General features: G+C 41.8%; 1 protein-coding gene across 2 annotated transcripts in view; it reads left to right on the plus strand.

The window, feature by feature from the left end:
- Positions 1-13097, plus strand: part of LOC140205154 (uncharacterized) — a 71849-nt gene that overhangs the window by 43545 nt on the left and 15207 nt on the right. For both annotated transcript variants that reach the window (XM_072272435.1, XM_072272434.1), the window contains exons 10-11: positions 3077-3243; positions 5356-5738. In XM_072272435.1, the coding sequence (XP_072128536.1) occupies positions 3077-3243; positions 5356-5738 (550 nt within the window). The remainder of the gene's footprint in view (positions 1-3076; positions 3244-5355; positions 5739-13097) is intronic.

Genomic DNA, 13097 nt, shown 5'->3' on the forward strand with positions numbered 1-13097 from the left:
TTGTGCTTTTTTTTCTTTGTGCGTTGGGTGTTTTTTTTCAGTTGGGTTCTTATGGGTTTCTTGCTTTGTGGCTATCTGTAAGCAGGCAAACCTCAAGGTTGTATAATTTATACATTCTTTCATAATAAATGTATTTTGAATCTTTGAAATGCTGGGCTAAAGGGGGGAGGAGACTTGCACTTGCAGAATGCTGGCACATTCACAAATGGCTGAAAACCCTTTTGTTTGTACTATTGCGCTCTATGTTCTATTCTGAATTGTAGTTGACCGCAGAAAAGAAAGCTCTATTAAAAACATTTGCTTCTCTCTTTCTGGTAGTTATACCCACAAACTAATATCGTCCAGGTTGAATATAAAACTACTTCTGAATGACCTAATTTTGACTGATTTAAATGTAATTTTGTGTTCAGTGGAGTCCTGAACAACTGCAGTATTTGAAATATTAGTTGTGGACAACAAATATTCCTTCAGGGCTCTCGCCCGTTTTAAGGATTGTCTTGTGATGTTCCCTGGGCAGTAATGATGTGTGCAGTGAGTTCCAGAGGTAGAATATGGAGGGTATTAGTCTATACACATTGAAATGGGCCTCAAAGTAAACCCAGTGAGCACACACATTTTACAACAATGATAGACAACTCCAATAATCTCGTTCTTTTAGATTTCCTGGACTATTGCAAGTTACTCCTATTAACACCCAAAAACACATGTTATTACAGCAGTATGCTAATTTTCCAGTGAATCTGGTGATTTATCAATCACCTTAGAGATTGGTTCCAGCTACAAATTTACCAAGCCCCCTGAACACCCCCACCCCCCATGTTCCCAACATAGACCTGGAAAACAGTCTGGACCCCAGTCCCTGCCACATTCCTGATGCCAGCTCTGGCTAGCTCTTAGCTCACAGTTCAGATAAACGAGTGAGCCAGGCGCTAGATCATCAGAATTTCCAAATTACTGAATGCTGGTTTATCGAATTCTACTGCTAATTTAAACATCTTAATTTGGAGAAACTCAATACAGTAAAACAGGTCATGAAAGGATACGGGGAGAAGGCAGGAGATTGGGGCTGAGAAGGAAAATAGGTGGCAGAGCAGGCTCAATGGGCCTAACAGCCTAATTTTGCTCCTCTATCTTATGGTCTTAAGGTCTACAAAACTACATCTGGAAAGGCTGTTTAATTCACAGCTGTTTAATTTCCTTCCTCTGAGAGCTAGTGGTAAATCAGAGGTGATGTGACAATCTTGTGTTTACTTAAGAAAGAGAATTTTGTAGAGAAAACGATGCTGAATGAAAACTCTCTGCTAATGTTTAATACCGACTGCTATCAGAAAAACCAGTGTTAAGAAAGTAAGAATAATGTGTCTTGTTTCATTGTTTCTTTATTTCAGAATGCTTGTCATAAGATAAAAAACAATATTATGATCTTCAGTCTGTTTGATCGCATTAGCTAAAATAAATCTTTTGCTGGTTTATAATTCCAGTTTGATTGTTTGAGGTTTTACTGATGATAAGAAGCATACTTCTGAAGACAATACCTAGACATTTGTTTTGATAATAAAACTCCACATTGGCAGTATGTTCTGTAATGTTAACATTAAGAATAATACTTTAAAAATACGGATCAGTTAACTGATTAATGGCATCTGTCTATAGACACATCATAACTTACACTAGGAAATGCAAAACCTGGGCATGGGGGATGGCTGAAGTAAAATTAACCGGTGAAAGTGGGAAACGTGAGGTGACTAAATATGCAAGTATTAATTATGGTAATTATTGATTTATTTCAACTTGTTATAGAAACCAAAAATTGATGCATTGATATCAAATTTTAAATATTTGAAAATGAACAATTTTGCCAAATATTATAACTGGTAAATTGAATTGGACCAAACGTAAAAACTGAAAAATTCAATCTCTAACATAAGGAATTCCAAAGTAACACACACAAAATGCTGGAGGAACTCAGCAGACCAGGCAGCATCTATGGAAAAGAGTAAATAGTCACCATGTCAGACCTGATGAAGGGTCTTCGCCTGAAACGTTGACTGTTTACTCTTTTCCATAGATGCTACCTGACCCGCTAAATTCAATCTCTATTTGCAACTAAGTTAATTTCCAACTGCTCTGCCCTATAATTTGATTCCCCCTCTTCATCACTGGTCTTTACACTTTCCTCCATCAGTTTGACAGGTGGAAGATACAATCTTGATTTTATAAAAGTTTACTCAATGGAATAACATTAAAGTAAAACAATAGGACAAACTTGAAAAGGGGATAGTACTTTTAAATGTTTAATTTAATATTTGAGATTAACATTAATGTATGCAAAGCTCTAGATTTCCTCCATAAATTTTGCTTCCCCTCCTTTTGGATATTCTTTAAAACCTACCGCCTTTGGCAAATTTCCTAACATTTCTTCCTGTTCCCCCATGTCATTTTTTTGTTTCTTTGTTGATGACACTGCTCTAGGGCCCTTTGTTTGTCACCAAAAAAGTATGACAATTATCAAAACCAGATTTCTCAAGAAGTTTCATAAATTGGCTGCATTGAAAGCATTAAATGTCTTACAAGGGATTAAACTTCCTCTAAGCGAGAATTTATTTTGCAAAGAGAACCAGCCAACAGTTGCTGCAATATGTATTTTCTTAATTATAAAGAAAAAATTATTCTCCAAAATCCTTCAGCTGCTCAGTGTTTAAAGATTTGTTATGTTAACTAGTTCCTTCAGAACTTTCTGAATACAGCTTGCATGACCTAAGAAACAGTGGACTGAGTGATCTGTTCTGCCTATATAAATTTCTATGATGATGCTCTTGATACATGACAGTTTTGGATTATCCAGTTAGTTTGCTGCTTTATGATAGAGAGAGGAGACTATTTAATAACACCATTTACAGGACTGGGAGATTTAATGCATCAGTTGACAGCTGACACCAAATTAGGAAATTAGGAGTTTATATTGAGAAATAAATTCCTATTTCACAAAGGAAGCTAACACTGTTCATTGTGTAAAGGACATGTAGGTTTATTGCAACATGGCAGGAAGGCTCATCCATGTCTCTATTTGTCACAGATTTGCAGTGTTTGTCCAATGCAATGATTCTGTCTGCCCCAAGGAATTTGGCAGCAAATCTACCGGACGACAGCTTGCAACTCAATGATGCTTCCTGTAACATTACTGGGAACAGCACTCATCTGCTGCTGGCAATTCCCCTCTCAGAGTGTGGCACTGAATTACTGGTATGTAAGTAGTTGTATTTGGGATCATGAAAGTGGGGGGAGGGGCGGGTGGGAGAGCTTACTTACAGTTCCTCATGCAAGAGAGATTGTTTGATCCCAGATGGATCAAGGAACCTTGGTTAAGTGTTGGAAAATGGTTCAGTGTTTCCAGCTCTAATTATCACCCATTGAACCAGAATTGGCCCCAAACAATAACAGTTTATCTTCCCTCCATAGATGCTGCATGACTTGCTGAGTTCCAGTATCAACATGTGCTCATTTGTGCAGTTCCTGCTGACACTCTAGCTAGAATTAAACCTTTCTGGCCCAAATTCCAACTGTCCTGCCATATCCTCTCTCCCCCACCCCATTCCTCTGATTTTCTTTTGGGGGGACATGGAATATCTGTGGTCGACTGACGGCACCATGATGGAGTCAGCAACTAGCCTAGAGCAGGGTGTAACAGGACTGTAAGGGCAAAGGAGACAAAAATTCCCCATGAATGATGAGAGATGCAGCCCCGTAGGCCCCTGGAGAGCTTGAGACTTCCACAAAATGTCATTGGGGCCAAAGGAGAGAAAGGAGGCAACTGGAAACCTTCCTTATGCAATATCAAAACCACAGCAGCGACTTTCTGGTACATCCTCCCACATAGCATGTTTAAGCATGGCAGGGAGAGAAATCAGATTACAGCAGCTGCCTTTGCTCAGTGCTATGGTGATGAAGGAAGAGTCCTTGGACATTCTGCCAGATGCGATGGGTATATCTTAGTCAGGGCTGTAGGTTCATAATGGACCTCAGAGTTAATTTTCTGCCCACTGTGTGGGACGGTAGTGATGAATTTCAGCCTTGTGCTTTCAGATGTGCATTGCATTGAGCTGGTCACTGCCTAGTAACCTGGTTTTTCTGGGCACATTCTAATCAATGATTCATCGACTCTTGGAGTCTGGCTTTGTGGAAGCTTAACATTGTCATGTATGCCATCCCTCATCAGTGGCCTTTGTGACTCCTCTTGCCAGGGAAGTAACAGTGGATTGTTTCCAACACCTGTCACTTGTACTTGTACACTGATACAATGTCTTGCTTACCTTTTCGAAGATACTGGAAGTTTGTTGCTTGTCCTCATTTAGACTCTGCAGCCTGCAAAGGTTACCTATAATCTCCAATGAAAAGTTCATTTGGGCTTGCCGTCTCACAGACTAAAACACCGGGAAAAGAAAACATTCTGTGGCCTTGTTAATTTATTAGATTAGATTATGGGGACACTCAGTCCTCGTTTATTGTCATTTAGAAATGCATGCATTAAAAAATGATACAATGTTCCTCTGGTATGATATCACAGAAGCACAAGACAGACCAAGACTAAAACTGACAAAACCACATAATTATAACATATAGTTACAACAGTGCAAAGCAATACCGTAATTTGGTAAGAACAGACCATGGGCATGGTAAAAAAAAGTCTCAAAGTCCCAATAGCCCCAACATCTCTCGCAGACGGTAGAAGGAAGAAACTCTCCCTGCCATGAGCTTCCAGCACTGCAAACTTGCTGATGCAGCACCCTGGAAGCACCCGACCACAGTCCGACTCTGAGTCCGTCCGAAAACTTCAAGCCTCCGACCAGCCCTCCGACACCGAGCACCGAGCACCATCCTCTGCTGAGCACTTTGGCCCCGGCCCCAGCCCCGGCCGCGGCCGCCAAACAACAGGCAAAGCCGAGGATTCGGGGCCTTCTCCTCCAGAAATTTCGGATCACACAGTAGCAGCAGCAGCGAAGCAGGCATTTCAGAAGTTTCACCAGATGTTCCTCCGTGCTTTCACGTCTGCCTCCATCAAATCAGAATTGTGCATGGCCTCCTACTTGACAGTTTACAGATATTCATCACCAGAGAGGCTGCACGCGCTGTGTCACACCGCCACCTTCTCCTCCAGCCGACACGTAATAATTTCCTGCCTTATTGCACAATGACAATGGAATACAGGGTAACTGGAAAAGCAGTAGACTGGGCTGCACTTCAATGTTCCTGCCAATACTGCAGAACTAGCAGAGGGCAAGAGATTTCCCCAGTGTGTCTGTAAAAATGAACATTTCCCTCTTATTTGGATTAATGTCACTTATTTCTTTCCTTCAGGAAGATGACACTCATTATATCTTCACAAATAAAATTGTCAGCCGGAGCAGAAACAAAACATCAAAGCAGCTGCAGAGGGTGGCTATCCCACTGATGTGCAAACTCCTTCGATCCAGTAAAGGTAGTGAACAAGCCAATGTACTCGGTGATGCCATCCACAAGATCTTTGAAGTCTACAGCTTTGAAATCCAGTTCAGCAAAGAATTCAATTCAAGCTGGAGGGTAGCTGGACCAGATTCTCCATTTAATGCCACCAGTAAGGATTACTTATACATGAGCATCATTGCCAAAAGCAACGAGACTGCCGTCTCGCTCCATGTGGAGTCTTGCCAAATACTTAGAGAGTATAATTCTTCAACAGGAGTTACACTTTTACGACAGGGGTAAGGAAGAATTTATACTTTGAAGCTCCTCTTTTAAACCCTTCCTTTTAATTTGGAACTACAAAACATAATTTGTGTCCTTCCAAGTCACAGGCTATTAAAGGCTGACAGAAGGGAGCTGGGAGAGAGGCTTGGGATGTGTCATCCAGAGGTTTGGCAACCACTTACAGACTGCTCCAATCCCAGAAATGCCACTAAAGTGAGCCCTTCAGACTTTCATGAATTGAAGGGCCACAAAAGTTTAGTGTGGTCACAGGGCTTCGCAGGCAGTGAGTGTGGTAAACAGATTGAAATAATTATTATCCAGCCTATTGTACCTGAGGGAAATAGATCATTTTATTGTCTAATGGAACCATAGTGTTTCAAAGAGCAGGAAGGTGCCGCTTAACCCATCGGGCCTAAGTTGGCTCTCCTTTATATTAAACCAAATACCAATGCTTTGTTTTACTCTCTTCCCTTAGAAATCTTTCTTCACAGAAAGTTTATCATACAGAGTGAATTATTGGCAAGTATATTTATTCTATTGGCAACTATCCCCGAAGGGGAAATTATCGACAATAAAATTAAAGTCCTGAGAGGAAAAATTTTAAATGTTGAGAAATTGGAAACGGCATGACCACAGCCCTAGTAAAAACATTAATAGTTTGTTGCAAAATCTTTAGTCTCTCATGAAGAGTAAAGAGTACAATTTCTTCAGGACTCTCTTCACCAGCAGAAATATGCAGAGGCTGGGTTGATAAGCCACTCCATGACAGAACTCTAAAGTGTGGAGGCACTTAAGAAGGTGTGGGCAAGTGGTCTGTGTTCATCTTGATGCATCAGAGGCATGCAACCTAGTACACCAGCCTTACAACCAAAAATTAACCTTGAGAAATTCTGAGATCCTAGGCCATAAGGTAGCTTTAAAAAAAATCTGAAATAGAAGCTCATTTAATAATAATGCCATGTATGTGGATAAAATCTAGGTCATTATCTTTGTCAAAAGTCCTGGTAAAGCATTCTGAATGAAACTGCAATGATAAATCATGAGCATTAGCTGTTCAGCAATGTTGGTCTCCCTGCTGCATACGTGCATACACATAAAACTCCTTAATAAAACCCCTTAGGTACATAGGAAGTGGAGAACAGAGGTGAAAAGTGAAAAGGAACTTGATTAGTGGAATGCAGGACTTGTTGCTCCCTATGGATTCCCTTATTTGTGTACAAGTTAAGCAGATTCAATTTTAAAATAAACTCCAGTGGATGTTCAAAGGAATATGTTCAACGTGCTGAATGCTCACTCTTAGATTGATAAATTCATGGAGTCAAACAGCATGAAAACAGGACATTGGCCTGACTTGTCCATGTCAACTGAAATGCTAATCTATGCTAATTTAATTGCCCTGCATTTGGCCAATTATACTTCTCCTGCCTATGTTCCTTTCCAAATTCTTTTTAAATGTCTTCAACCTATCCATCAACTTTCCTCCACCACCATATCTGGCAGTTTGTCCATATATGAGGGCGTGGATTGACACGTGGAATTATGACATTGTAGCAATTAGTGAAACTTGGCTACAGGAGGGGCAGGACTGGCAGCTTAATATTCCAGGGTTCTGATGTTTCAGATGTGATCGAGGCAGAGGAATGAAAGGTGGGGGAGTGGCATTGCTTGTTAGGGAAAATATTACAGCAGTGCTCAGGCAGGACAGATTAGAGGGCTTGTCTACTGAGTCCTTGTGGGTGGAGCTGAGAAACAGGAAAGGTATGGCCACATTAGTGGGATTGTATTACAGACCACCCAATAGTCAAAGAGAATTGGAAGTGCACATCTGCAGAGAGATAGCAGGCAACTGCAGGAAACATAAAGTTGTGGTGGTAGGGGATTTTAATTTTCCATATATTGATTGGGTCTCCCATACTGTTAGGGGTCTAGATGGTTTAGAGTTTGTAAAATGTGTTCAGGAAAGTTTTCTAAATCAATAAGGGACCAACTAGAGGGGATGCAATATTGGATCTCCTGTTAGGAAACGAGTTAGGACAAGTGACAGAAGTCTGTGTAGGGGAGCACTTTGGTTCCAGTGATCATAACACCATTAGTTTCAACTTGATCATGGACAAGGTCTGGTCCTAGGGTTGAGGTTCTTAACTGGAAGAAGGCCAAATTTGAAGAAATGAGAAAGGATCTAAAAAGTGTGGATTGGGACAGGTTGTTCTCTGGCATGGATGTGATCGGTAGGTGGGAAGCCTTCAAAGCAGAAATTTTGAGAGTGCAGAATTTGTATGTTCCTGTCAGGATTAAAGGCAAGGTGAATAGGAATAAGGAACCTTGGTTCTCAAGGGATATTGCAACTCTGATAAAGAAGAAGAGGGAGTTGTATGACGTGTATAGGAAGCAGGGAGTAAATAAGGTGCTTGAGGAGTATAAGAAGTGCAAGAAAGAAATCAGGAGGGCTAAAAGAAGACATGAGGTTGCCTTGGCAGTCAAAGTGAAGGATAATCCAAAGAGCTTTTACAGGTATATTAAGAGCAAAAGGATTGTAAGGGATAAAATTGGTCCTCTTGAAGATCAGAGTGGTCGGCTATGTGCGGAACCAAAGGAAATGGGGGAGATCTTAAATAGGTTTTTTGCGTCTGTGTTTACTAAGGAAACTCGCATGAAGTCTATGGAATTAAGGGAAACAAGTAGTGAGATCATGGAAACTGTACAGGTCGAAAAGGAGGAGGTCCTTGCTGTCTTGAGGAAAATTAAAGTGGATAAATCCCCGGGACCTGACAGGGTGTTCCCTCGGACCTTGAAGGAGACAAGTGTTGAAATTGCAGGGGCCCTGGCAGAAATATTTAAAATGTCGCTGTCTACAGGTGAGGTGCCGGAGGATTGGAGAGTGGCTCATGTTGTTCCGTTGTTTAAAAAAGGATCGAAAAGTAATCCGGGAAATTATAGGCCAGTAAGTTTAACATCGGTAGTAGGTAAGTTATTGGAGGGAGTACTAAGAGACAGAATATACAAGCATTTGGATAGACTGGGACTTATTAGGGAGACTCAACATGGCTTTGTGCGTGGTAGGTCATGTTTGACCAATCTATTGGAGTTTTTCGAGGAGGTTACCAGGAAAGTGGATGAAGGGAAGGCAGTGGATATTGTCTACATGGACTTCAGTAAGGCCTTTGACAAGGTCCCGCATGGGAGGTTAGTTAGGAAAATTCAGTCGCTAGGTATACATGGAGAGGTGGTAAATTGGATTAGACATTGGCTCAATAGAAGAAGCCAGAGAGTGGTGGTAGAGAATTGCTTCTCTGAGTGGAGGCCTGTGACTAGTGGTGTGCCACAGGGATCAGTGCTGGGTCCATTGTTATTTGTCATCTATATCAATGATCTGGATGATAATGTGGTAAATTGGATCAGCAAGTCTGCTGATGATTCAAAGATTGGAGGTGTAGTAGACAGTGAGGAAGGTTTTCAGAGCCTGCAGAGGGACTTGGACCAGCTGGAAAAATGGGCTAAAAAATGGCAGATGGAGTTTAATACTGACAAGTGTGAAGTATTGCACGTTGGAAGGACAATCCAACGTAGAACATACAGGGTTAATGGTAAGGCACTGAGGAGTGCAGTGGAACAGAGGGATCTGGGAATACAGATACAAAATTCCCTAAAAGTGGCGTCACAGGTAGATAGGGTCGTAAAGAGAGCTTTTGGTACATTGGTCTTTATTAATCAAAGTATTGAGTATAAGAGCTGGAATGTTATGATGAGGTTGTATAAGGCATTGGTGAGGCCGAATCTGGAGTATTGTGTTCAGTTTTGGTCACCAAATTACAGGAAGGATATAAATAAGATTGAAAGAGTGCAGAGAAGGTTTACAAGGATGTTGCCGGGACTTGAGAAACTCAGTTACAGAGAAAGGTTGAATAGGTTGGGACTTTATTCCCTGAAGCGTAGAAGAATGAGGGGAGATTTGATAGAGGTATATAAAATTATGATGGGTATAGATAGAGTGAATGCAAGCAGGCTTTTTCCACTGAGGCAAGGGGAGAAAAAAACCAGAGGACATGGGTTTAGAGTGAGGGGGGAAAAGTTTAAAGGGAACATTAGGGGGGGCTTCTTCACACAGAGAGTGGTGGGAGTATGGAATGAGCTGCCAGACAAGGTGGTAAATGCAGGTTCTTTTTTAACATTTAAGAATAAATTGGACAGATACATGGATGGGAGGTGTATAGAGGGATATGGTCCGTGTACAGGTCAGTGGGACTAGGCAGAAAATGGTTTGGCACAGCCAAGAAGGGCCAAAAGGCCTGTTTCTGTGCTGTAGTTTCTATGGTTTCTATATCCACCACACTCTGTGGAATAACTTTCCCATCAGAATAATACCCTCCATTCAAGGCCACATCCTAATGAATCTCTTCTGCATGCAAAATCCTAAGTGCGGCAATGACCAGCATCTTGCACAGCTGCAGCATAATCTCCAGTTCAAGCTCAATATCTTCATCACCACCCTATCCACCTGTGTCACCATTTTCATGGAGCTAAGAGCTTGCATTCCAAGTGCACTCCCTACATCAATACTTCCAAGATCCCTGGCATATAGGAGTAGGATGAGGAATAAGAAGGGGATGATTTGAGAGATGAATGTGTGGCTGAGGAATTGGTGCAAGAGGCAGGGTTTCAGAATTCTGGGTCATTGAGATCTCTTCTGGGGAAGGTATGACCTGTACAAAGAGGACAATTACACCTGAATTTGAAGGTGACAAATATCCTAGTGGGAAGACTTGTTAGAACTGTTGGGGATAGTTTAAATTAATCTGGCAGAGGGATGGAAACTGGAGTAATGGGGCTGAGCATTGGGCAGTTGGTATACAAGTAGATGCACTGTGTAGTGAGACTGTGAAGGACAAGCAGATGATAAGGCAAAATTGCAGTCAGTGAGATGAGCTGAAGTGTAAAATGGGCGGGGGGTGCAAAATCAAGAAGAGTTAATACAGGACTTGTGGTATTGTAAGATAGAATTAGGCCATTTGGCCCATCGAGTCTTTTCCACCATTCCATCATGGCTGATTTATTGTCCCTCTCAACCACCATTCTCCTGCCTTCTCCCTGTAATATTTGATGCTCTTGATTATTATCAACCTCAGCCTTAAAGATGCTTAATGACTTGGCCTGTACAACCATCTGTGGCAATGAATTCCACAAATTCACTACCCGCTGGCTAAAGGAATTTTTCATCATTTCTGTTCTAAATGGATGTCCCTCAATTCTGAGGCTGTGCCCTCTGGTTCTAGACTTCCCCACTACAGGAAACACCCTTTCCCCATCCACTTTATCCAGACCTTTCAATATTCAATAGGTTGCAATGACATCACCCCCCACGCCCATTCACCTAAACTCCAGCAAGTACAGGCATAGAGCCATCAAATGCTCTTCATATGTTAAACCCTTCCATCCTGGGATTATTCTCATGAACCTCCTCTGGACCTTCTCCAGTGCCAGCGCATCTTTTCTTAGAGAAGGGGCCCAAAACTGCTCACAATACTCCAAGTGCAGTCTGAACAATGCCTTATAAAGCCTTGGTATTACAACATTGTTTTTGTATTCTAGTCCTCTTGAAATGAATGCTAGCATTGCATTTGTCTTCCTTACCACCTTACCTCCTTATCTGCAAGTTAGCATTTAGGGAATCCTGCACAAGGTCTCCCAAATCTTTGATTTTTGAATTTTCTTCCCATTTACAAAATAGTCCACACCTTTATTCTTTCTACCAAACAGCATGACCATACACTTCCCTACACTATATTGCATCTGCCACGTCTTTTCACATTCTCCCAATCTGTCTAAATCCTCTGCAGGCATCCTCCTTCCTCAACACTACCTGCCCCTCCACCTACCTTTGTATTGTCCACTAACCTGGCCACCAAGCCATCAATTCCTTCATCCAAATCATTGAAATATAATGTAAAAAGATGCAGTGCCAACACCAGCACTCTGGCACACCACTAGTCACCAGCAGCCAACCAGAAAAGTCCCCCTTTATTCCTACTCTTGGCTCCGGTCAGTCAGTCAATCTTCAATGCATGCTAGTTTTTTTTTGTGTGCCATACTCTGCCAGAGCCTCGGTGACCACTTTTTTCAAGTGGTTGTCTTGGAGGAAAGATTCTGTGAGTGGTCCCCCACGTCCTTCTCACACCCAACCTGGCATGGATGGAAAGCGTGCCCGGAAGCAGCCCGACTGGATTCGAACTCGGGAACCTTCGCTCCGGAGTCCTGCGCTGATGTCACTGCACCACCAGCTGGCTGCATGCTAGTACCTTTCCTGTAATATCATGGGCTCTTAGCTTGTTAAGCAGCCTCATGCACAGCACCTTGTCAAGGGCCTTTGGAAAATTCAAGTAAACAGCATGCACTGACACTCCTTTGTCTATCCTACTGGTTATTTCCTCAAACGATTCCAACAGATATGTCAGGCACAATTTCTCCTTTAGAAAATCATGCTGGCCTTGGCCTATTTTATCATGTGCCTCCAAGTACCGCAGCATCTCATCCTTAATAATGTATTTGAATTCACGCAGTATACGGATTAAGGTAGATGATCTGGCAGTGCAGTTAGGGATTGGCAGGTACAACATTGTGGTGTCACTGAACCGTGGCTGAAAGAAGATCATAGCTGAGAACTCAATGTCCAAGGGCACATTGGTGGAAGGGGTGGAGTGGATCTGTTGGTGAAAATTGAAATAAAATCTTTAGAAAGAGGTGCTATAGGGTCAGAAGATATAGAATCCTTGTGGGTAGAGTTAAGAACTGCTGCAGTAAAAAGACCCTGGTGAGAGTTATATACAGGTCTCTGAGTAATAAGCAGGATATGGGATACAAATTACAATGGGAGATAGAAAAGGCATGCAATAAGGACAGGTGATGGGTGGTAGAATAGGAAAATCGGTTTGGAGCTGGATGACGAGGATGAATAAGCACATGGATGTAAGGAAGATGGAGGGATATAGACATGGTGTAGGTAGAAGGGATTAGTGTTAGGGTGTTTTGATTTGCTTTTTAACTGTTTTTTGTCATAACATTGTGGGCTGAATGGCTTGTTCCTATGCTGTACTGCTCTATGTTCTCACTTGTAGAATGCCTTCGAGATGACTTTTTAGAGCAGCTTGTGGTTGAGCCCACTAGGCGAAAGGCAATTCAGGACTGGCTGTTGGGTAATGAATCAGATTTGATTAGGGAGTTTAAGGTAAAGGATACAGGGATCATAATGTAATAGAATTCAACCTGCAGTTTGAGAGGGAGAAGATAAAAGTCAGATGTATTGGTATTACAGTGGAGTAAAGGGAATTACAAAGGCATGAGAGAGGAGTTGGCAAAAGTTGATTGGAAGAAGACACTAG

This window comes from Mobula birostris, chromosome 11, assembly GCF_030028105.1.
Source record: "Mobula birostris isolate sMobBir1 chromosome 11, sMobBir1.hap1, whole genome shotgun sequence".
NCBI classification, from domain to species: domain Eukaryota; kingdom Metazoa; phylum Chordata; class Chondrichthyes; order Myliobatiformes; family Myliobatidae; genus Mobula; species Mobula birostris.